The sequence below is a fragment of the Hyperoodon ampullatus genome, assembly GCF_949752795.1.
Source record: "Hyperoodon ampullatus genome assembly, chromosome: 5".
Classification (NCBI taxonomy): Eukaryota; Metazoa; Chordata; class Mammalia; order Artiodactyla; family Ziphiidae; genus Hyperoodon; species Hyperoodon ampullatus.
In genome coordinates, this window is record NC_136918.1 from 117,726,822 (window position 1) to 117,750,341 (window position 23,520).

A 23,520-nucleotide genomic window follows, 5' to 3' on the forward strand; every position below is an offset into this window, starting at 1 on the left:
ATAGATTGATTTTACAGATGATGAAAACTGAGGCATCGAGAGATTAAGTAAATTGCTCAAGGTCATATAGCTACGAGGGCCAAACTAAGACTCCAGCAGAGCTCTGTCTGTTTTCAGAGCTCTCAACCGTGCACGGCAGGAGAACCCACTGGTTGACAGACTTCCCGGCAAAGTGCAAGCTGGTGCAGCAGTCCTCTCGGGAGCATAGTTCCATAACTCCGGCGGCATCAGAGCAGCCAGCAGAAACTGTGCTTGATCAAAAGTTATGGTCCACTGTCTAATTCATCGGAGGACCTCCGACAGCCTCAGAAATCAGGCTGGATTTAGGAATTTGAGTTCCCTTTCCTCACCAGATCAACCCCTCATAATTCATATGCTACATACCATCTGCCTATTGATCAATCTACTGTGTTGAGGAAGGTCAGTTCTAAATTTTTTAATAAAACCATCAGAATGATGAAAGAGAACCCTATGGCTGTCAGAAAAATATCAAAAATCAGTATGATGACTGAGTTGGCCCTATTGACTCATATATGATTTTTTGTTACAGGGTGAATAGCAATTATTTGCTGTTAATTAATGCTATGTTTTTATTAGGGAGTCCCAAGGTTCAGACACTCTTAATTGCTTGAACTCCTGGGCTAATTAATGCAAGTTTTAAAGGGATATGTCAGAAATCACAGTATATGTTTTTATATCAAGCATAAAACATGAGGGACATGCCCCTCACTGAAGATTGCTAGATAATTCTAAACACTTAGCACAAGTCTTGTCAGAGAAAATCCCAGTATATTAATTTACCAAGTTCAGAGTTACTTATCAAAAGGCTATAGAACATGATGTTTTGTATAATCAGAATGGTTTATTAACTCGTCATCATTTAATTTTTTTCATTTGTATTCCAATTCACAGAGACATAAGCATATGAATTACAAAACAGCCTGCAGTAACTAAATACAAAATAGCTACAAGGCTAAGTATTGTACACTACGTACACATCAATAACAAGATGATTTTCACAAAATACCATGTAAATGTTGATTATTTACATTACCTGATAAGAAATGCCTTGTAGTTTTTTTCCTTGAAGAGTATGTCTATTATTACTCAAAAGAAAATCATCTTCATTTAGATCTATGAAAAGAGGTAAGCGTTACACAGAGATTATCAGAAATGACAAGATTTAAGAAGTTTAAGTGCAATTGAATACCTAAATATTTTTCTTTAGTCTATTAAGGCATTATATTGACTAGACCATGAATGTTTACTTTCTTAAAGATACACTGTTCTTATAAGAAACCAATCAAAGTAAAATAGAAATTTAACAAAAAAAAAAAAAACAAAGAATGCCTCTGACCAGCTGTGTCCTTGAGCAAGCCATGGAACTTTTCGGGGACTCAGTTTCCTTCCCACTTATAAAAGAGTAGCATGTGAGCTACTAAACCACTTCTAACTCCAAAATGCTATGAGGTAATGTTATCACCTCACTTGTTTCTGTTAAACCAAGCTTTCCATCCCTGGCATTTTGAGCTTCATTAACTTATGTCTCCTCAACATGAATTATTTATGTTGAAATTGTTCTCTGCCTGCTTTGGTAAAAGCTTTGGAGTGTGTCATCCATTTGCTTGCAGCTAAATGAAACCTTTTCAAAAGATAGCAGCATTTCCCTTTCAGGCCCTGTGAAAGGGGCTCCATTTATATAAATCTGACATCCACAGTGTACTAAAAGAAGACAGGACTTCATGGATCACTTAATCCAAGCCCTGTAGTTTACAGATGAGGATACTGAGACCCACAGAAATCACCCAGCCTCCAGGCCAATGACTTTTTCTTTCACCTTCACTCCCTTTTACTTCCAGTCATTACTACTACTTCAAGTTTCCACTATTCCTCATTCTTGTATTCTGAGGGCGAGGAAGGAAGAGGCAAGGCCTACCTTCCACACATAGTGAAAAATAGGAGCAGGTTTATCCCCCGATCCCCATTATAGCTATGGTTAAAAGATATATTAAATTCACAGCTCAGTCTCAGAATTATTTACACCACCTAGTTAATATTTCACATCAGAGTCACCACACTACAGGGCTCCAGAAAATACTGAAATTTTAAAATGAGCTGGTTTTGTGATCTGGTTCTTTGAAGAAAGATCTGCCATCACACAGTCAGAATGATAGAAACAGAGTTTTTACACCGTTTTTCTTCTTTTTTTTTTTTTTTTTAGTTTCTGTACTTAGAAAAATTCTTTCCTCTGTTCCTATATTCCTTTTCATCTCTTTTCTTTTTTTTGATCCCCCGAACCTGAATTTTGGAGAGCTCCCTCTATAATTACTATTTGGGGCTCAGGAAAACACCAGTGAAGTACACTCCTGTACTCTCGAATCTGGAAGCCACAGAGTGAGGGATGTGCACAATGCATTTATATCACTTACATAACAGTGTAAGGCAGTAAAATGAGTGATTCATACACTACGGTGGGAAGAGAGCACTAGCACCCAGAGTACTCCCAGAAGATGCAGGGCCTCAATGGAAGCTTGAAGAAGGGAGATTGTTTGGAAAGGCAGAAGAAAAGGAAAAGTTACAGATACAGCAACAATGCTGTGAACACTAGCCTATAGCGTGGAATAAGTGGAACATGTTCAATTAAATGTAGAGATTGAGATTGGTCACGTCAGAGGCAGTTCTGGATACTGCACAAGAGGAGGTGAGCCTGGGTGGGTGAGTAAGGCCAAATGGCAATGGACCTTGAGTGCCAGGTGGAGGAATGTGGACATAACCCACGAGACCAATGCTGCAAATATAAACATCTACAGAGGCAAATAAGTAATTTAACTCAATGAAGTGAATTTTGTCAAGGAGACATTGGGAGATCTGTGGTGAGGTGAAGGTCCGCCATTGCTAATGGGCAGTCATTGTTCTCAGCTCTCTCAACAGAAATCACCCCAGGACCCGGAGGAAGATGGCGGAAGAGTAAGACGCGGAGATCACCTTCCTCCCCACAGATACATCAGAAATTCATCTACACGTGGAACAACTCCAACAGAACACCTACTGAACGCTGACAGAAGACCTCAGACCCCCCAAAATGCAAGAAACTCCCCACATACCTGGGTAGGGCAAAAGAAAAAAGAATAAACAGAGACAATAGGATAGGGACGGGACCTGCACCAGTGGGAGGGAGCCGTGAAGGAGGGAAGGTTTCTACACACTACAAGCCCCTTCGCGGGCGGAGACTGCAGGTGGCGGAGGGGGAAAGCTTCGGAGTAGCGGAGGAGAGCGCAGCAACAGGGGTGTGGAGGGCAAAGCGGAGAGATTCTGGCACAGAGGATCGGTGCCCTCAGGCACACACCAGCCCGAGAGGCTTGTCTGCTCCGCCGCCGGGGCGGGCGGGGCTGGGAGCTGAGGCTCGGGTATCGGCTTTCAGTCGGAGCGCAGGGAGAGGACTGGGGCTGGCGGCAGGAAGAGAGCCTGAAGGGGTTAGTGCACCATGGCTAGCCCGGAGGGAGTCGGGGAAAGGGTCTGGAGCTACCGAAGAGGCAAGAGACTTTTTTCCCTTTTGTTTCCTGGTGCGCGAGGAGAGGGCATTAAGAGGGCTGCTTGGGGAAGCGCCGGAGACAGGCGCGAGCCGCGGGTAAGGCGCGGACCTCGGAGACAGGCGTGGGACGCTGGGGCTGCCGCCGCCGCCGCCGCCACCGTCGCCACCGTCGCCGGGCCTGTGTGCGAGCGCGGGTCACTGTCCGCCCCGCCTTCCGGGGGGCCTGTGCACCCCGCCACTGCCGGAGTCCCGGGACCCAGGGACGGCTTTCCCGGGAAAGCGCACGGAGCGCCACGGGCTGCTGCAACGTCACGCCGGCCTCTGCCGCCGCAGGCCCGCCCCACACTGCGCGCCCCTCCCTCCCCTCTGCCTGAGTGAGCCAGAGCCCCCGAATCAGCGGCTCCTTTAAACCCGTCCTGTCTGAGCGAAGAACGGACGCCCTCCGGCGACCTACGCGCAGAGGCGGGGCCAGGTCCAAGGCTGAGACCCGGGAGTTGTGAGAGCAGAGACAGGGAAATCTCTTTGTGCAGCCTCGGAGGCAGCGGATTAAAGCTCCACGGTCCATTTGATGTGCCCTGCGTCTGTGGAGTGCATGAATGGACAGCGAATCATCCCAAATTGAGGAAGTGGACTTTGAGGACAAGATTTAAGACTTTCCCCCCTTTTTCCTCTTTTTACAACGAATTATCCCAAATTAAGGAGGTGGACTTAGCAAGATTTCAGACTTCTCGCCCTTTTCCTCTTTTTACAACGAATTATCCCAAATTGAGGAGGTGGACTTGGAGAGCAAGATTTTTGATTTTTCCCCCTGCTCACTTTTTGTGAATGTGTATATGTAATCTTCTGTGTAAGATTCTCTCTGTATAGCTTTGCTTCCACCATATGTCCCAGGGTTCTATCGGTCGGTGTTTTTTTTCAATAATTACTTTTTAATTTTAATAACGCTACTATATTTCATACTTTATTCTATTTTACTTTACCTGCCCTTTCTTTTTTTCCTACCTTCCCTTCCTCCCTCCCTCCCTCCGCTCGTCCTTTCCTTCTTTCTTTTTCTTTCCTCCCTCCCTCCCTCCCACCCTTCTTCTTTCCACTTTCTTTTTCTTTCCTTCCTCCCTCCCTCCTGTCTTTCTTTCTTTCTTTCCTTCCTCCCTCTCTCCCTCCCTTCTTCCATTCACTCTTCCTTTTGCTTTATTCCTCCCTCCCTCCCTCCTTTCTTTCCTTCTTTCTTTCCATCCTTCCTCCCTCCATCCCTCCTTTCTTTCTTTCTTCCTCCCTTCCTTCCTTTCTTCCCTTCTTCCTTTCTTTCCCTCTCTCTTTCTTTCTTCTACTAATTCTTTCTTTCTACTTTTTCTCCCTGTTATTCTGAGCCGGGTGGATGAAAGGCTCTTGGTGCTACAGCCAGGAGTCAGTGCTGTGCCTCTGAAGTGGGAGAGCCAACTTAAGGACACGGGTCCACAAGAGACCTCCCAGCTCCACATAATATCAAGCAGCGAAAATCTCCCAGAGATCTCCATCTCAACACCAGTACCCAGCTTCAGTCAACGACCAGCAAGCTACAGTGCTGGTCACCCTATGCCAAGCAACTAGCAAGGCAGGAACACAGCCCCACCCATTAGCAGAGAGGCTACCTAAAAACATCATAAGGCCATAGGCACCCCAAAACACACCACCAGACGTGGACCTGTCCAGCAGAAAGACAAGATCGAGCCTCAACCACCAGAACACAGGCATTAGTCCCCCCCAGCAGGAAGCCTACACAACCTACTGAAACAACCTTAGCCACTGGGGACAGACACCAAAAACAACGGGAACTACGAATCTGCAGCCTGCAAAAAGGAGACCCCAAACACAGTAACATAAGCAAAATGAGAAGACAGGAAAACACACAGCAGGTGAAGGAGCAAGATAAAAACCTACCAGACCTAACAAATGAAGAGGTAATAGGCAGTCTACCTGAAAAAGAATTCAGAATAATGATAGTAAAGATGATCCAAGATTCTATTTCCAAGATCCAAAATCTTGGAAATAGAATAGACAAAATGCAAGAAACAGTTAACAAGGACCTAGAAGAACTAAAGATGAATCAAGCATCGATTAAAAACACAATAAATGAAATGAAAAATACTCTAGATGGGATCAATAGCAGAATAACTGAGGCAGAAGAACGGATAAGTGAGGTGGAAGATAAAATAGTGGAAATAACTGCTGCAGAGCAAAATAAAGAAAAAAGAATGAAAAGAACAGAGGACAGTCTCAGAGACCTCTGGGACAACATTAAACGCACCAACATTCGAATTATAGGGGTTCCAGAAGAAGAAGAGAAAAAGAAGGACTGAGAAAATATTTGAAGAGATTATAGTTGAAAACTTCCCTAATATGGGAAAGGAAATAGTTAATCAAGTCCAGGAGGCACAGAGAGTCCCATACAGAATAAATCAAAGGAGAAATACACCAAGACACATATTAATCAAACTGTCAAAAATTAAACACAAATAAATCATATTAAAAGCAGCAAGGGAAAAACAACAAATAACACACAAGGGAATCCCCATCAGGTTAACAGCTGATCTCTCAGCAGAAACGCTACAAGCCAGAAGGGAGTGGCAGGACATAATTAAAGTGATGAAGGAGAGAAACCTGCAACCAAGATTACTCTACCCAGCAAGGATCTCATTCAGATTTGATGGAGAAATTAAAACGTTTACAGACAAGCAAAAGCTGAGAGAGTTCAGCACCACCAAACCAGCTTTACAACAAATGCTAAAGGAACTACTCTGGGCAAGAAACACAACACAAGGAATATACCTACAATAATGAACCCAAAGCAACTAAGGAAATGGGAATAGGAATATACATATCAATAATTATCTTAAATGTAAATGGACTAAATGCTCCCACCAAAAGACACAGAGTGGCTGAATGGATACAAAAACAAGACCCATATATATGCTGTCTACAAGAGACCCACTTCAGACCTAGAGACACATACAGATTGAAAGTAAGGGGATGGAAAAAGATATTCCATGCAAATGGAAATCAAAAGAAAGCTGGAGTAGCAATTCTTATATCAGACAAAATAGACTTTCAAATAAAGACTATTAGAAGAGACAAAGAAGGACACTACATAACGATAAAGGGATTGATCCAAGAAGAAGATATAACAATAGTAAATATTTATGCATCCAACATAGGAGTACCTCAATACATAAGGCAAATACTAACAGCCATAAAAGGGGAAATCGACAGTAACACAATCATAGTAGGGGACTTTAACACCCCACTTTCACCAATGGACAGATCATCCAAAATGAAAATAAATAAGGAAACACAAGCTTTAAATGATACATTAAACAAGATGGACTTAGTTGATATTTATAGGACATTCCATCCAAAAACAACAGAATACACATTTTTCTCAAGTGCTCATGGAACATTCTCCAGGATAGATCATATCTTGGGTCACAAATCAAGCCTTGGTAAATTTAAGAAAATTGAAATTGTATCAAGTATCTTTTCCGACAACAATGCTATGAGACTAGACATCAATTAGAGGAAAAGATCTGTAAAAAATACAAACACATGGAGGCTAAACAATACACTACTCAATAACGAAGTGATCACTGAAGAAATCAAAGAGGAAATTAAAAAATACCTAGAAACAAATGACAGTGGAGACACAACGACCCAAAACCTATGGGACGCAGCAAAAGCAGTTCTAAGGGGGAAGTTTATAGCAATACAATCCCACCTTAAGAAAAAGGAAACATTTCGAGTAAACAACCTGACCCTGCACCTAAAGCAATTAGAGAAAGAAGAACAAAAAACCCCCAAAGTTAGCAGAAGGAAAGAAATCATAAAGATCAGATCAGAAATAAATGAAAAAGAAATGAAGGAAACGATAGCAAAGATCAACCAAACTAAAAGCTGGTTCTTTGAGAAGATAAACAAAATTGACAAACCATTAGCCAGACTCATCAAGAAAAGAAGGGAGAAGACTCAAATCAATAGAATTAGAAATGAAAAAGGAGAAGTAACAACTGACACTGCAGAAATACAAAAGATCATGAGAGATTACTATAAGCAACTCTATGCCAATAAAATGGACAACCTGGAAGAAATGGACAAATACTTAGAAATGCACAACCTGCCAAGACTGACTCAGGAAGAAATAGAAAATATGAATAGACCAATCACAAGCACTGAAATTGAAACTGTGATTAAAAATCTTCCATCAAACAAAAGCCCAGGACCAGATGGCTTCACAGGCGAATTCTATCAAACATTTAGAGAAGAGCTAACACCCATCCTTCTCAAACTCTTCCAAACAATATCAGAGGAAGGAACACTCCCAAACTCATTCTACGAGGCCACCATCACCTTGATACCAAAACCAGGCAAGGATGTCACAAAGAAAGAAAACTACAGGCCAATATCACTGATGAACATAGATGCAAAAATCCTCAACAAAATACTAGCAAACAGAATCCAACAGCACATTAAAAGGATCATACACCATGATCAAGTGGGCTTTATTCCAGGAATTCAAGGATTCTTCAATATATGCAAATCAATCAATGTGATACAACATATTAACAAGTTGAAGGAGAAAAACCATATGATCATCTCAATAGATGCAGAGAAAGCTTTCGACAAAATTCAACACCCATTTATGATAAAAACCCTGCAGAAAGTAGGCATAGAGGGAACTTTCCTCAACATAATAAAGGCCATATATGACAAACCCACAGCCAACATTGTCCTCAATGGTGAAAAACTGAAACCATTTCCACTAAGATCAGGAACAAGACAAGGCTGCCCACTCTCACCACTCTTATTCAACCTAGTTTTGGAAGTTTTAGCCACAGCAATCAGAGAAGAAAAGGAAATAAAAGGAATCCAAATTGGAAAAGAAGAAGTAAAGCTGTCACTGTTTGCAGATGACATGATACTATACATAGAGAATCCTAAAGATGCTACCGAAAAACTAGAGCTAATCAATGAATTTGGTAAAGTAGCAGGATACAAAATTAATGTACAGAAATCTCTGGCATTCCTGTACACTAATGATGAAAAATCTGAAAATGAAATCAAGAAAACACTCCCATTTACCATTGCAACAAAAAGAATAAAATATCTAGGAATAAACTTACCTAAGGAGACAAAAGACCTGTAGACAGGAAATTATAAGACACTGATAAAAGAAATGAAAGATGATACAAATAGATGGAGAGATATACCATGTTCCTGGATTGGAAGAATCAACATTGTGAAAATGACTCTACTACCCAAAGCAATCTACAGATTCAATGCAATCCCTATGAAACTACCACTGGCATTTTTCACAGAACTAGAACAAAAAATTTCAAAATTTGTTTGGAAAAACAAAAGACCCCGAATAGCCAAAGCAATCTTGAGAACGAAAAACAGAGCTGGAGGAATCAGGCTCCCTGACTTCAGACTATACTACAAAGCTACAGTGATCAAGACAGTGTGGTACTGGTACAAAAACAGAAAGATAGATCAATGGAACAGGATAGAAAGCCCAGAGATAAACCCACGCACATATGGTAACCTTATCTTTGATAAAGGAGGCAGGAATGTACAGTGGAGAAAGGACAGCCTCTTCAATAAGTGGTACTGGGAAAACTAGACAGGGACATGTAGAAGTATGAGTTTAGATCATTCCCTAACACGATGCACAAAAATAAGCTCAAAATGGATTAAAGACCTAAATGTAAGGCCAGAAACTATCAAACTCTTAGAGGAAAACATAGGCAGAACACTCTATGACATAAATCACCGCAAGATCCTTTTGGACCCACCTCCTAGAGAAATGGAACTAAAAACAAAGATAAACAAATGGGACCTAATGAAACTTCAAAGCTTTTGCACAGCAAAGGAAACCAGAAACAAGACCAAAAGACAACCCTCAGAATGGGAGAAAATATTTGCAAATGAAGCAACTGACAAAGGATTAATCTCCAAAATTTATAAACAGCTCATGCAGCTCAATAGCAAAAAAACAAACAACCCCATCCAAAAATGGGCAAAAGACTTAAATAGGCATTTCTCCAAAGAAGATATACAGACTGCCAACAAACACATGAAAGAATGCTCAACATCATTAATCATTAGAGAAATGCAAATCAAAACTACAATGAGATATCATCTCACACCAGTCAGAATGGCCATCATCAAGAAATCTAGAAACAATAAATGCTGGAGAGGGTGTGGAGAAAAGGGAACACTCTTGCACTGCTGGTGGGAATGTGAATTGGTACAGCCACTATGGAGAACAGTATGGATGTTCCTTAAAATACTAAAAATAGAACTACCATATGACCCAGCAATCCCACTACTAGGCATATACCCTGAGAAAACCGTAATTCAAAAAGAGACATGTACCAAAATGTTCATTGCAGCTCTATTCACAATAGCCCGAAGCTGGAAACAACCTAAGTGTCCATCATCGGATGAATGGATAAAGAAGATGTGGCACATATATACAATGGAATATTACTCAGCCATAAAAAGAAACGAAACTGAGCTATTTGTAATGAGGTGGATATACCTAGAGTCTGTCATACAGAGTGAAGTAAGTCAGAAAGAGAAAGACAAATACCGTATGCTAACACATATATATGGAATTTAATTTAAAAAAATGTCATGAAGAACCTAGGGGTAAAACGGGAATAAAGACACAGACCTACTTGAGAATGGACTTGAGGATATGGGGAGGGGGGAGGGTAAGCTGTGACAAAGCGAGAGAGAGGCATGGACATATATACACTACCAAACGTAAGGTAGATAGATAGTGGGAAGCAGCCGCAGAGCACAGGGAGATCAGCTCGGTGCTTTGTGACCACCTGGAGGGGTGGGATTGGGAGGGTGGGAGGGAGGGAGATGCATGAGGGAAGGGATGTGGGAACAGATATATATGTATGACTGATTCACTTTGTTATAAAGCAGAAACTAATAAAAAAATAAAAAATAAAAAAATAATAAAAAAAAATAAATTTCAGGTTACAACATAAAAAAAAAAAAAAAGAAATCACCTCAGACTTTGGACCCAGGATTGGCAATGTCCCTCATGTTTCTCAGAAGAGTATAAATATATGAATTTTAAGGTAAAATTTCTTGATTTTTAAAAGACTGTATGGCCTAAACAAGCTTTTTCTCAAAATAAATTTATTTCTAAAACTACCCATTTGTGGCCTCTGCTTAAAAAATGGGAGCTTTATGAGGGTTTTGGACAAAGAAAGGGACACCAGGAAAATGGCATTTTATGAAGATTAACTCTCTGTTTGGTAATCTTATACATTTCGTTTATTTCTAATCTCCCCAATGTTACCCTGCCAAAAACATTTATAAAGATAGGAGCAATTTGGTCTGAAGCAGCAACAAAGGCAATAGTTGAATTAGGCAATATGCAGGTTCTATTTTCCAAAGACAGCCACAACAGTACCTCCCATAGCACATGTTCTTCTGCAATGTGACCTTAGCACTCCTCCACCAAGAAATGGAGTTTAATTCTCCTTCTATTGAATTGAACTGGTCATAGTGATTTGTTTGTCACAGGAGAATGCAGTGGAAGTGATGTTTTGTGACCTCTAAGTCTGGGTCAGAGGAAGCTGGCAGCTTCTACCTGGGTCTCTTGTGATACTCACTCTCAAGACACTTCCTTGAGTGATGTGTGAAGCTCCCTCTCATATCTTTCCCTCCTGAAACCCAGCCTTTAGCCTGGGAAAAGCTCAAATTACATGGAGAGGCCACATATTTGTTCTCCAGTTGACAGTCCCAGCTGAGCCCAACCTGAAGTTATCCCAGACAAGTACCAGACATGTAAGTGAAGAAACCTCTAGATGACTCCAGCCACCAGACATTTAAGTCTTCCTCAGTCATTCAAGTCTTCCTAGAGGAAGCCTCAGATGTTGTGAAGCACTACCCTGACTAAATCTCTGACTGGCAAAATCCATGAGCCGAATAACATTTTACTTTATGTCATTACGTTTTGGGGTGGTTTGTTGTAGCAATAGATTATCTGCACATGCATGAACTACATCAGCGGGTCACAAAAGACAGTGTACATAAGAATGTATCTTCCAGCATAAACGTTCAGACTCCAACAGCCCTTCAAATGCAGATGCAGAAAAAAAAATGGGATTTGATTAAAAAAGCAATATCTCTAATCAGCTTCTAGGTGATTCTAATGGAAATTAGACTTCGGACCATACTCAGGTAACTATAATTCTAGTAAGAACTCTCCTAAAGAATTGAAGGGATACCAAGACTCATTTGTATAAAACATTAGAACTCAGAGTGTTCTTGTCATTCAATTCAGAAAGGCTTCCTTAGAAATAAAAGAGGCCTGCTGTGGCAAGCAGCCTTTGCTTAGGAAGTTTATTCCCGCATCATAAGCAGACATTCAGGTGTGAGATCAGACTTCTCTCTGTCATCCCTCAGGTAGTCCAGTCTAAACAGAGTTAAAGTACATGCTCTTGGGAAATAATGTCTCAATCAAATTGTGGTCCCTGAAAATTAAACAGGATGGTAAATACACCTGTGACTCTATACATTTACCATCTTGAAAATGAGGGTATCAAGCCAGTAAAGAAGAAGACTTAATAAGATCTCGAGAAGCTAAACTGAAATATTTATATGCTTATGTTTACTCTGAAAAGGCTGGCCAAATAATGATATTGACTATAATTCAAGAAAGAATATTTCAAACTAATGGTAACTCCAGTGTTAAACTGGAAGGTCCTAATATCTTTACCAATGGGGTTTTTATAGTGAATCTCATCAAGATCATATGTAAAGAGGATTTATTTTAAAAATAATTTTGCAGCAGCATGAGTGGAGTTAATTTTCCTTCCATCACTAACCATGTTTCCTGAATGTATCCAGTCCCTTACATCCTTTACAAACATAGCCAATTACTTTCACATATTTTCTGTTCCATGGAATAGTCTATCACAGTAACACCATTTGAAAAAAATCTCTAAATCTCCAAGTGCGTTTTGTTTCCTTTACCATTTTTTAAATTTTGCTTTGTTTTTATTCTTTGTACTTTCTGGTATAAAATAATGAAAACCCTGTTCTTGAAAATATCTTTACTTAAATCATAACTTGATCTTGGGTAAATTCCAATTCATAGATTTCAAAGTTTATTCTTTTCAGGCTTTTGTCCCCCCCCATAAAACTAAGGCCAAAATAAATTTAAAGATTTTTTTTTTGTTGTTGTTGTTGCAGTACGCGGGCCTCTCACTGTTGTGGCCTCTCCCGTTGCGGAGCACAGGCTCCGGACGTGCAGGCTCAGCAGCCATGGCTCACGGGCCCAGCTGCTCCGCAGCATGTGGGATCTTCCCGGACCGGGGCATGAACCCGTGTCCCCTGCATCGGCAGACAGACTCTCAACCACTGCGCCACCAGGGAAGCCCCAAATTTAAAGATTTTTAAAATCGATTTTAATTTACTAAAATGAATATTATGAATATTCTGCCTGTTTAGAATGCTAAAAATAAAACAATTAACATGAATTATAGATTAATTTCCCTTGATACCTAAATTATGCCAATCTTTCAGTTGTAAAGTCCTGAGCACTCAATTTAGGCTGCATGTATTTTACAGAGGTAGTCTCAGTATCACAGATGTAGATTTAGATGAAAGTATTCTTAGAAGAAGGAAATAGACTACATAAACTAAAAATGCTTCTGGCTCTCAACTATTGTGATAAAATTTGTCTTAAGCAACATAACACAATCATGTTATTGGGGTATGTGAATATCTTTATGGATTAAAATACCAGGCACAAATCCTTGGCTAAATATAGCCTGTGGAAGTTTCTTTCATCAGGCTCAATACTCTTCAGGACTGAATTGGTGTTAATATAACTTGTGTCATGTGGAAATACCATTTTGATATTGAAATTGAGAGGAATGGACTTTTCTTTGTTCTTGAAGTATGTAATATATTCTTTAGGAGTTTATGTCACTCCTATCATTTCCCTATATGTTTTCTTCTGTTTTATTGAAAGATGGTCTTTACAATTTCATCATTAGTGTTCAATAAAAACATGGGCTGTGGATGATAACAACAATGCACCTACCTATCTTCACCTCAGTAAACTTCACAGTCTGCCTATCCTCAGACCCAGTAAACCACTCTTAAGTAATTATGCAATTAACAGCTAAATAGTAGTGTTTAAAATGAGAAAGAAATATTATAGGTTGATTTGTAGGGCACTGATTGCTTAGAAATACTCTGAGCCTTCCAAAGAAAACTACTACACCCATAAAATTCAAGTCCACAACTTGTGGCTCTCCCTCTCCCACTAAATTTCTCCCTTCAATTTACAATGGAACTGACAGCCTTGGTCTCAGGCCATCAACTCTTTCTAGCACAGCATTAATCCCTAAGAAATGTCCTGTGACTCAGCTGGTACTGCTGAAATGTCAGCTGAACTTCTTAGGCACACATGCACACACACACACACACACACACACACACACACACACAGACTGAAAAGGGTGCTTAAGAATCTGAGAAATATCAAAGCTGAAAAGTCTTCTTTAAAGGTTTTCTTTTTTGTTCTCTGACAATGAAAAGATCACTAATCAGAAGCACCTCAACTCAGGCCAAGAGTTTTTGCTGCTTTGTCATTGTAACTATAATAGAATTACTTACCTATTACTGCTAAATTTAAAACAAAAACAAAACCCACAACATTTTACAAAAAGGATGTTAAAGAAAATAGAATACTTGAAGAGGTTTATGGCAAAATTTATGACTAAAATAATCTGTAATATAGTTATACCTTCTTTATTCACAGATTAAGGTACAATAATCTAAAAGTAACATGTGTTTATTAAAGAGGTGGATGAATGAATGGATGGATGGATGAATGTTTGATTAACTAACTGAGGTGTGAATGAATACAGATAGCATTCATGAGGTGAAGACAGAATCCAATCAAAACACAATATTAATAAAACATTTCCTATAATTAAAAGAAAATATCTAAAATAATCCCCAAATGTTCCACCTATTTATTTATTTATAATGGAGAAATCTGTGAATATTTAAATATTAAGTTAAAACTATTTACCAAAACATTATTCAATCTTGGATAAAATTGACATATTTCAAAGGAAAATGATTATTTTCATAAATAATTACATTGTAAATCTATGAGCTCCTTCATGGAGCTCAAAAGGCAAAATCTGAATAGAATGTATAATCAAACCATTAAATTCCTGACTATAAAAATACATTATAATTCCCTTTGTCCCCAAATATTAAAAAATATTTTAAAATTAACAATCAGAAACTCTTAAATAACCGATAACTAATATAAACAATTATTTCTTGTTCCAGTAACATTGGAAGGAGACTACCAAGCAGATCAACTTTTTATGTTCTTGTTCATCTTTCTGAACTCTTAGGACTTTCTGTTTTGTTCATTACCTTCCCAAAGTTAAGTAATTTTAATTATGAAGTCTTTTATTATTAATGAATTTTCCTATAACTGACTGCTAATTTGCTTTTCTTGGGATATTTTTAATCATAAAATGACATAATTTTGCATTAATAGTCAAGTTTATTTCTCTTAAAGAAAACTTAAAAATAACAACTGTTAATATATTTTTGCATTCTTTTAGACATTAAAGACTTTCAAATATTTTTTCAACTGATTCTTTGCTTCAACAGGAAACTTAATTACATTCTACTTCCTTTCTGAATGTCTGTGTGTATCTACACACACACACACACGTATATATTCTATTAATAATATATACATTCTATTCTATTAGTTTTTCCTTTTTAAGTAGACCACACTGCACTGCTTATTTTAATGAAGAAAGATGTAAATTTTTCTTACCTGCCCTTTAAACTGCTTTGGGAAAATGCAAAGTCAGCTGAACTAAATTTAGCAATTACCTTTTAGCTGACAGAGTCTTCTGATGTGGGAATCATTCTCAGGCTTGCTGGGTTCCTGCCAAGTTGTGTCATTCACAGTTTTTCCCTCTAAAGCAAAGCAGAAGATTGGTTAGAAGAATTCACGGTAACATCTGTGTAAGAAATTTGATATCAAAACAAGTTCAGCACACGGTTGTAACTTGGTAAGTAATATGTTAAGAAAGCATTGTGGTCCATTCTGGGAAGTTCTGGTCCCTGACGGACACTCCCAGATGTTCTGTGGGCTCCCATTTATTTCCATAAACTACATAAGCACTCAAGCATAGATGGTAGAAGGTTGCTACTGAAATACCTCTTGATAGCTTTTGATTACATTATTCTTTGGGGTATTTTTCTTGAATTAATAACCATTTATTTTTTATACATCAATTAAAGTAGCTCCACCCTCCACATTCTTCACTGTTTTTAACAAAATGATTAAGTAAGTGTGTAGAAAGAACATTGAGTTGTTTCAAGAAACTCTTAAGATCCTTGACTGGGAGAACCATGATTTTCCCAGACTTGTCCTTCTAACACCCGGGGCAGGGTCTAGACATGTTTTAAAGAAGTGAACTGCACCAGAATAAAGAACTGGAATCCCTTCTAATCTGTTTACTGAAGACTACTCATCCCACATGCTGTATCACACCATTGATAAAGCAAATTTTAAATAATGCAACAAAAGCATCACACAAACTCAGCATGCTGTGCTGTTTTTAAAGTCAGTATTTGCTCTCATATTTGACTACAGAGAAGGCAGGTGATCATCAAGAATTATTTTAGCATGGACACATCTAGAGTCTTATGTGCACAAACTGAATATGCTATGAGAAGGGCATATATAAATGGAAAATAAAAGAGTGACTACTTCCTTTTATTTCAGATCATGCACTATTCAAATCAGGGCTAGTATTCAAAATATTTAGCAACTACTGCCCACAGGGCCTTGACTAATGAGATAGGACTCAGCCCCTGTAGATGTTGCCACTGGAAGAATATCAGACCCAATTAAAATGCAGATGCCCTTGGTAGATGCATCCATGGATGATCATCACTTTGGCCTGAGTGTGTTTTTCATACCCTATCCAGGAACCTGGTTTTGAAAAGAGGAAAAAGGGGGTTTAAGCATCCAACTTCTAGGTGCTGCTAAGGAGAAAGGGTACCTACAAGTTTGATGAACTGCATAAAAAATGAATTATTAACTGAATAATCCAGTTGTTTTGTCACTACAAATGTTTTATAATTAGTATAAAACATTCTATTTTTCTATATTCTGTAAAGGAAAGAGAGATATCTTCCATTAACTTTCTAAAAATAATTAGATATTTACTTTAAAATTAAAATACAAATCAAGCCAATTGCCCCTATTATTACTATGGGTACTGTAACCACAGAAACTGAAGAAAAGCTCTGGTGCTTGAAATGCTGTGGAAAGTCTTTTATAATTCAACCATTTTTTATTTCTTTTTTATTCATTCATAGATTCCTAGATATGAAAAGATATCTAAGAGATCATCTTGACCATGGACCTTCCAAGCTAAAGCTGGGAAATTGGAAGATAGTCAGCCAATAAGCCAAAAAGAATTATTTTTTTAATATAAAAGGAAATTATTCTGAATAAATCAATGGTTTATTTGTCTTAGCCATTTAAAATTAGAATGGAACCACATTTCTTTTTTTGAATTTCTTCTATAAAATTCAAAGACAAATCAATTTGACTTTCATCCATTACTTTCTGTTCCTTTATGGCATTAGCAGCAGAAAATCACTCTTAGAGAAAGAGAACATATCATTTGCAAAAGTAATCTTATGAATTACTAACCAAATACTTTGCTTTCAGACATAGATCTCTGGATTGACCTAGAAAACAAAGGAAACCAATATTTAAGTCTAGATTTAATAATTTATATTTTAAGTGAACAGAAATTAGGTCACTTAGACATGTGTGCAATGTCTTGGAGAGCAGGAATAAATTCTAAGTTCTACATATGGGCCTGAATTTTCCTGACTCTGGATGGCAAAGTACAGTTAATACATATTGCCTGGAAATTTCCGTGCAATATGAAGAAACTAACTTTCATAAATCTCATCTCACCACCCCTACCCCTGTAAAAAAAAAAAAAAAAGAGTGGGCCATTTCTACATGAATGCATCTCAAGATAATCAAATAGTTCATATGGGAAAGTTCTTTTTCAAATAATTCTATTCAATAAATACAGAAAGAACATTGCAAATTGAATATAACTATTGTACAATCCCTAATAAAACAATAAATCGGGGCAATAATTACCAGTTGCTGTTAAAGTTTTTAATTGAAAGGCCGATGAGCAACTTAGTGCTGGATGGATCAGTCTGATACCATCTGAACCCACTAAGCAACTTCACAGTTGTAAAAATAGAGACAACCAGATATATGAGCTTCCAATGTAATGCAACAGGAAATATCCAGTCACTGATGACCTACTTTTAAAATATATAGAGATAGATAATCAAACTTGAATCTTATCAAGCCTGGACATCTAACTAAAAATTTACAGGAAACAGAAGAGAGAACACGTGTTTAAAACACACACAAACACACACACATATACACTCACACACACACACACACAAGGATGCAATCAGTAAAATTCAAAAATACGGAAAATTCCTCAGAACGAATAATCCAGTTTCTCCAGCAAATAAATGGGGGGAAAGACCTATAAATTAAGAAACATGGACAAAATGCATCACATGGATCTTCTTTGGATCATGATTCAAATAAACTAGCTACTGTTTAAAAAGCACTTGAGGCTATCAGAGACATTTTAATACTGACTGTACACTTGGTGATATTAGGTTATTTTTCTTATTTTGTTCTAATACAGCTGTGGTGCTGTGGTTATGTTTAAAAAAACAATTCTTGTTTCTTAATGATATATTGGAACATGAAATTGTCTGAGATATGCTTTAAATAAAACTCAGTGAGGGGAGTGGGAGTGGGGAGTCAGATGGGTAGAGATGAAATAAGATTGACTATAAATTGATACTTGATTATGTTAATCAATTTACACATTGGGTGAACACACACACATAGTGTGCATGTAAATAATTTTGTCATAGCTGGAGTGTTTTCCATTATTTACCTTTTTTTTAAGCTCAGGGTTGTAAGCAAAAACTTACCTATATAATGTTTCTTTTTTTCTTAACCATTTTATTTTGGTTTGTGTTAATTTTTTAACACAAAATGCTCATTCAGGACAGCTCTTAGGAAGTGACAAGTGTTCCCAAAAAAGCTACTTATAATATTATAAAGTGAAGTAGGTGCATAATGACAGGAGAGGTTATTCCCTTCAGGGGAGTGATGGACAGAAGAACTGGGGAACTCAAGAAAGTCTTCAACTTTAACTGGTTGGAATCTGAGAAGCGTGTTAATTGATTTGGCTTATGTTTGAAGATTCCTAATTCAGTCAGCATCAGGTACTTTTCCTCTCATTAATCCTCCTTCTGCATCTCCATGTTTGGGTATCATCTAATCTGTAGAAGCATCAATCATCAGCCAATGACTGTAATTTTGTTTAAGTATTTGATTTGGGATTAGTGAGCTCCTTATCCATGGATAGAATAAACAGCTACATAGGTGGGGCAATTTTTAAGACTGAGAAGAACCCTGCTAAAAAAATCCCTCTTTACTCCCATTCATGCTTAAAATGCCACTGATGTAGTTTAACTAGGTAACTATGACTAAAATACAACTACCCTTGCCTGGCAGGTGCTCTAAACTGTTAATCATGAAATTACCTACTTACTATGGCTGCATTTTATATCCTTACTGGGAGAAAGCTTTGAGCAGGAAAGGAAGGAAAGACTATGAAAACACCAAGTGTTTTGTGGGAGGAAGTAGTTGGGGGAGGAGGAGAGGCAAGAGCTGTCAAAAAAGGCTACATCCAGAAAGAATTTCACATGTTAACAATTTTGTCTCAGACCATTCCAGGGTGCAAGGAAGCCGTTCTTCTGTATCATCAGCCACCAATCTGGAAATTTCCCCATAAACCCACTTCTTGCTGCTATGTATTTCTTGCTTATTAGTTAAAAATCCCATTACCTTATGCAACATGTGTGTGTCACGTCCTCTGGCAGCTTGATGTGCTGAATATAAAGCCAAGCCTGACCTAAATAACCCAAATCTCTTTGCAAACACATTTTTATTAGGATTAGAAGAACTCCAGAAGATTAATAGTTCACCGATAGAAACATGTTTTTGAGTAGGCTTCCACTTTAATCTGAGCCTAGTTTAGACACATGTTTCTTCTTCTGAAAATTTAATTTTCACATCCCTGTCTACAGGAATGTCACAACACAAGTTTCCTAAGCATAAGCATAAACATAAATGTTAGCAGTGTAAAGCATACCTAGATTTGTACATGATGATTTTTAAAAAAGCACTTTGACAGGAAACCCACTAAAATAGTCCATTCAACATTGTAGAACTAAGAGAACATAAAGTTTTCAAAGTAAATTTGACTTACTTTCTTTTTGGTTTTGCATTCTCAAAATGAGAAACTTCCTGTAAAATAAAATAAAAAGTAAAATAAAATAATACTACCCCAAGAAACCAGAAAGAGAATTCAAGTACAGTTTATCTTTGAGTATAATCCAAATGCAGTTCATTTTGCCTTTTCCTAGTAAAATGACTGTATTTTAGTAATTTATTTAGTAGAATCTTGTTTCTAGTTTTTACTTTTTTCTCTCTTTGTCTTTGTAACTTTGATAAATGTTTACCTCATTGTAAGTCCGTGACAGTTAGTGAGCAAGTATTTTAAACAAAAATCTGTAATTAAATCCTTGTAGCCTCAAGTTTATATTCCCCTTCAACCCACCAAGACCAGGGGGAGAGACACATACCAGAGTATGTTAATTACATTATCTTTCTTTAAGAAAGATGGAAAGTAGCCTATCACAATACCCTAAGTGTGTTGAAATACACGTGTTATTCATCTGACCTTTTTCTTCAGAGCCGCTGATGCTATGTAAAATCTCTTATACTTCTGGCAGAAGAAATATGTTGCCACATCTTTCACCATGTTCGAAAGAGCTTAAACTGCTTCCAGGCACCTTTAAGAACTCTTCAGATTCTCTTTCTCATTCATCCACTCCTTCATTCAAAAACCATTTATGTTTTTGATGTCCAGTGTTTTTTGAACACCTACTATATGATAGGCAACAGACCATGTTCTGAAGGGTCTTGCTTGGCGAGGTAGAAATTTGTGTAGTAAAGAACATTGAGACCAATATTCCACATAATGAGAAAAGCAAAGGCTGGAAGGAGTGGTGAACAAAAATCAAAAAAGGAAAGTTCTTTTTTTTAATTAAAGTATGGTTGACTTACAATATTACATTAGTTTCAAGTATACAGCATAGTGATTCAGTATTTTTTTTGCAGATGTTACTCAAAGCTGTTTTTATTATTCCAATAGTTGACAGTATTAGTCTGAGCACTGTAAAGTTCAGGATAAGCTTTCCCCTACATAGTAACTGAGGGGGACCTTTCTCAAACCCTTATTGTGTTTTTATCAAGATTTAACTTCAAAGACAATTTGAATTACCTATTTCACGTTGTTGGGTAGAACTGAAAACCCATATACTGAAATAATCAGTCCCCAACTTGAGAAACAAGTTTTGCCAAGTTAAGATGCCTGTGGATCACCCAGAGGACAATGTCTTATAGAAGAGATGTGGGGGTGAAGGTAAAAAACGTGGGAGTCATGAACCAAGCCCTGAGGTGAATTGAGATATCAACAGACTCTGAGGACTTAATGGTTAGATTGATCACTCCTTCGATTCTCTGTGCTTTGTCATCAGGGGTCCTAAAAATAATCAATCTCTATCCATGGTCTTTTTATGAAATTTTTTCAGTCTGGTCTAGAAGTCTCCAAACCTCAGTCTGGAAGCTAACTGTATCATTTTCACCACAATCAGAGGACACACTAGCTTTGTGAGGGTCATCAGGAAAGGGGATGGCCACCCATCTTTGTAGTAGCATTTTCCTGTCATACATATTTGTAATGTAGCTAGGAAGGAGCAAACTCCATGTTCCCATAATCTATGCAGTTTGGGCTAGTTATGTCTCAATAATCAGAATCCATTGTCATGAGTCTCATTAATTTGTTATGTGAGTTTAGATCAATTTCTTTGGATTGTGAATATTGCACTCTTCAAAATCATTCTACCTCTTTTGAGTATAAAGAGGAAAGGTGTCTGGTCTGGAGTTAAGCAGTACAGAAGGTGGATTTGAAATAAGAAAGATAGGAAACATTAGATATCTTTTGTATTTGTTATCATTTGAATCATAGTACTTTTCGAATCCATTTATTATATCAATAATTCATTGTTTTCTGCTACCAAAGAGATTTAATTCCAGATGACACAAAACTTGTGTGCAATTGAGCCCCAAGTGTTTGAATTGGGGCAGAGGGCATATTATTCAAGCACAGCCTCTTGCTTCAGCTGGGTGAAGCCTTAGCTAAGTTAATAAAATCAGATGTTGGACCAAAACTGGTTAAATATGCATGGCTACTGATTGTAGTGAAAGGGACACAATTAGCTTCTGAGCTGAGGTTTAGAGACATCTGGACCAAGACTTGAAAGAATTTCATAAGACCATAGATGGAGACTGGTTATTTTTAGAACGCACGTTGTCACAACATTCTCTAGGGACTATCTACTTTGTTCTATTTTACTGGAATCCGGGTCATCCAATAATTGCTTGTAATGTATCAGCTTAGGTTTGGGGATCTTTTATTAAAGAGTTTTCTTGTAATGAATACTTTGAAAAAGATTTTGAGCTAAAACTTCTTTCGAATCCTTATTAAGATGAAAGAGTTAATGTAGTTCTCCTTAGGTAACCTTCTTCCTACAAGAGGGTAGGGAGAGTCAAGCACACTAAATTCAGTCTCAGGTGTGATTATATGAAGGAAAGGGATTACTCAAATAGGGCAACATCTACTTATAAGAATAAGACTTCTGTTCCCTGGGTGTTGCTTAATTGTAGATGACTACTGAACTGGTTAAGCAATTTTTAGTACTTCTTGTACCAAGCAGTCTGCTTACATAAGCAGACTGTCATGTACTTTGGAGTTCAGACCCTAGGTTCTTTATTTCTGGAGGGGCAAGTCAAGAAGGACTATACATAGCTTTATTTTTAGGACTATATCTATGTGTGTGTGTCTGTGTGTGTGTTCACGCGCGTGATACTCTGAACTACAAAAGGAAAATACCATTTCAGAGAGTCAGTGAAATCATTCTGTCTAGTCCATTAATTTGACACTTGCCATCAATACCAGGTAAAACTTGTTCCTGTTAGCCTTCATTATCCCCTAAGTCAAACACTAATCATTAGTCTTACCTTTCATTCACTAGGGAGTTTGTGGCTTAATTTAATTATTACCCCTGGCAATTTTTAGGAAAATAAAAAAATATGAAATGTAGACAAATTATTATAAATGGGCCAGTAGAAACTAAAGAATATGTCCAACCTATGTTATTTTTCAAGTAGATGAGAGTAGGCTCTAGGAGCAAAGCATTTTCACATAACTATGAAACTAGGTCAAATTAAGGAAAATTTAAAAACAATTAGAAATGAAGAAAGAGAAGGTGCCATTTAAAAGAATAGAGAAATTTTGGATACCAACTGCCATATTTCTATTCTCATGCAGTGGTTACAGTTGACTGTCCTTTGGGATTGAGTCTAATATGTGCCTGTTTCTTGTGTTATTCGTTTTTAAATCTTACTTTCAAATCACAAAGTCAAAAGGAAAAATGAAGTGAAGAATATGTCAGGAGTTGTTGTTGACCAGCTAATGGAAATGTAAAAGGTATTTCTGTACAGAGAATAATGACTGACAGTAAATGATGATGTAAATCCCATGGTGAATTTTTAAGACTTAAGAGCTGATGAGATCTGACCTTTTATCTGCAAATGAATAAATTGAGGTTCCAGATGGTAAATTGACTTGTCTAGGGTCATACATACAGTGCTTTACCTTGGTTAA

At 37.8% G+C, this 23,520-nt stretch overlaps 1 protein-coding gene across 1 annotated transcript in view; it reads right to left on the minus strand.

The window, feature by feature from the left end:
* Window positions 1-23,520, minus strand: part of SAMSN1 (SAM domain, SH3 domain and nuclear localization signals 1) — a gene marked incomplete at its 3' end in the record, with an annotated part of 144,890 nt that overhangs the window by 102,996 nt on the left and 18,374 nt on the right. The window contains exons 4-5 of the mRNA XM_079705278.1: window positions 15,473-15,559; window positions 1,055-1,134 (exon numbers count right to left, since the gene is read on the minus strand). Of these exons, the coding sequence (XP_079561404.1) occupies window positions 1,055-1,134; window positions 15,473-15,559 (167 nt within the window). The remainder of the gene's footprint in view (window positions 1-1,054; window positions 1,135-15,472; window positions 15,560-23,520) is intronic.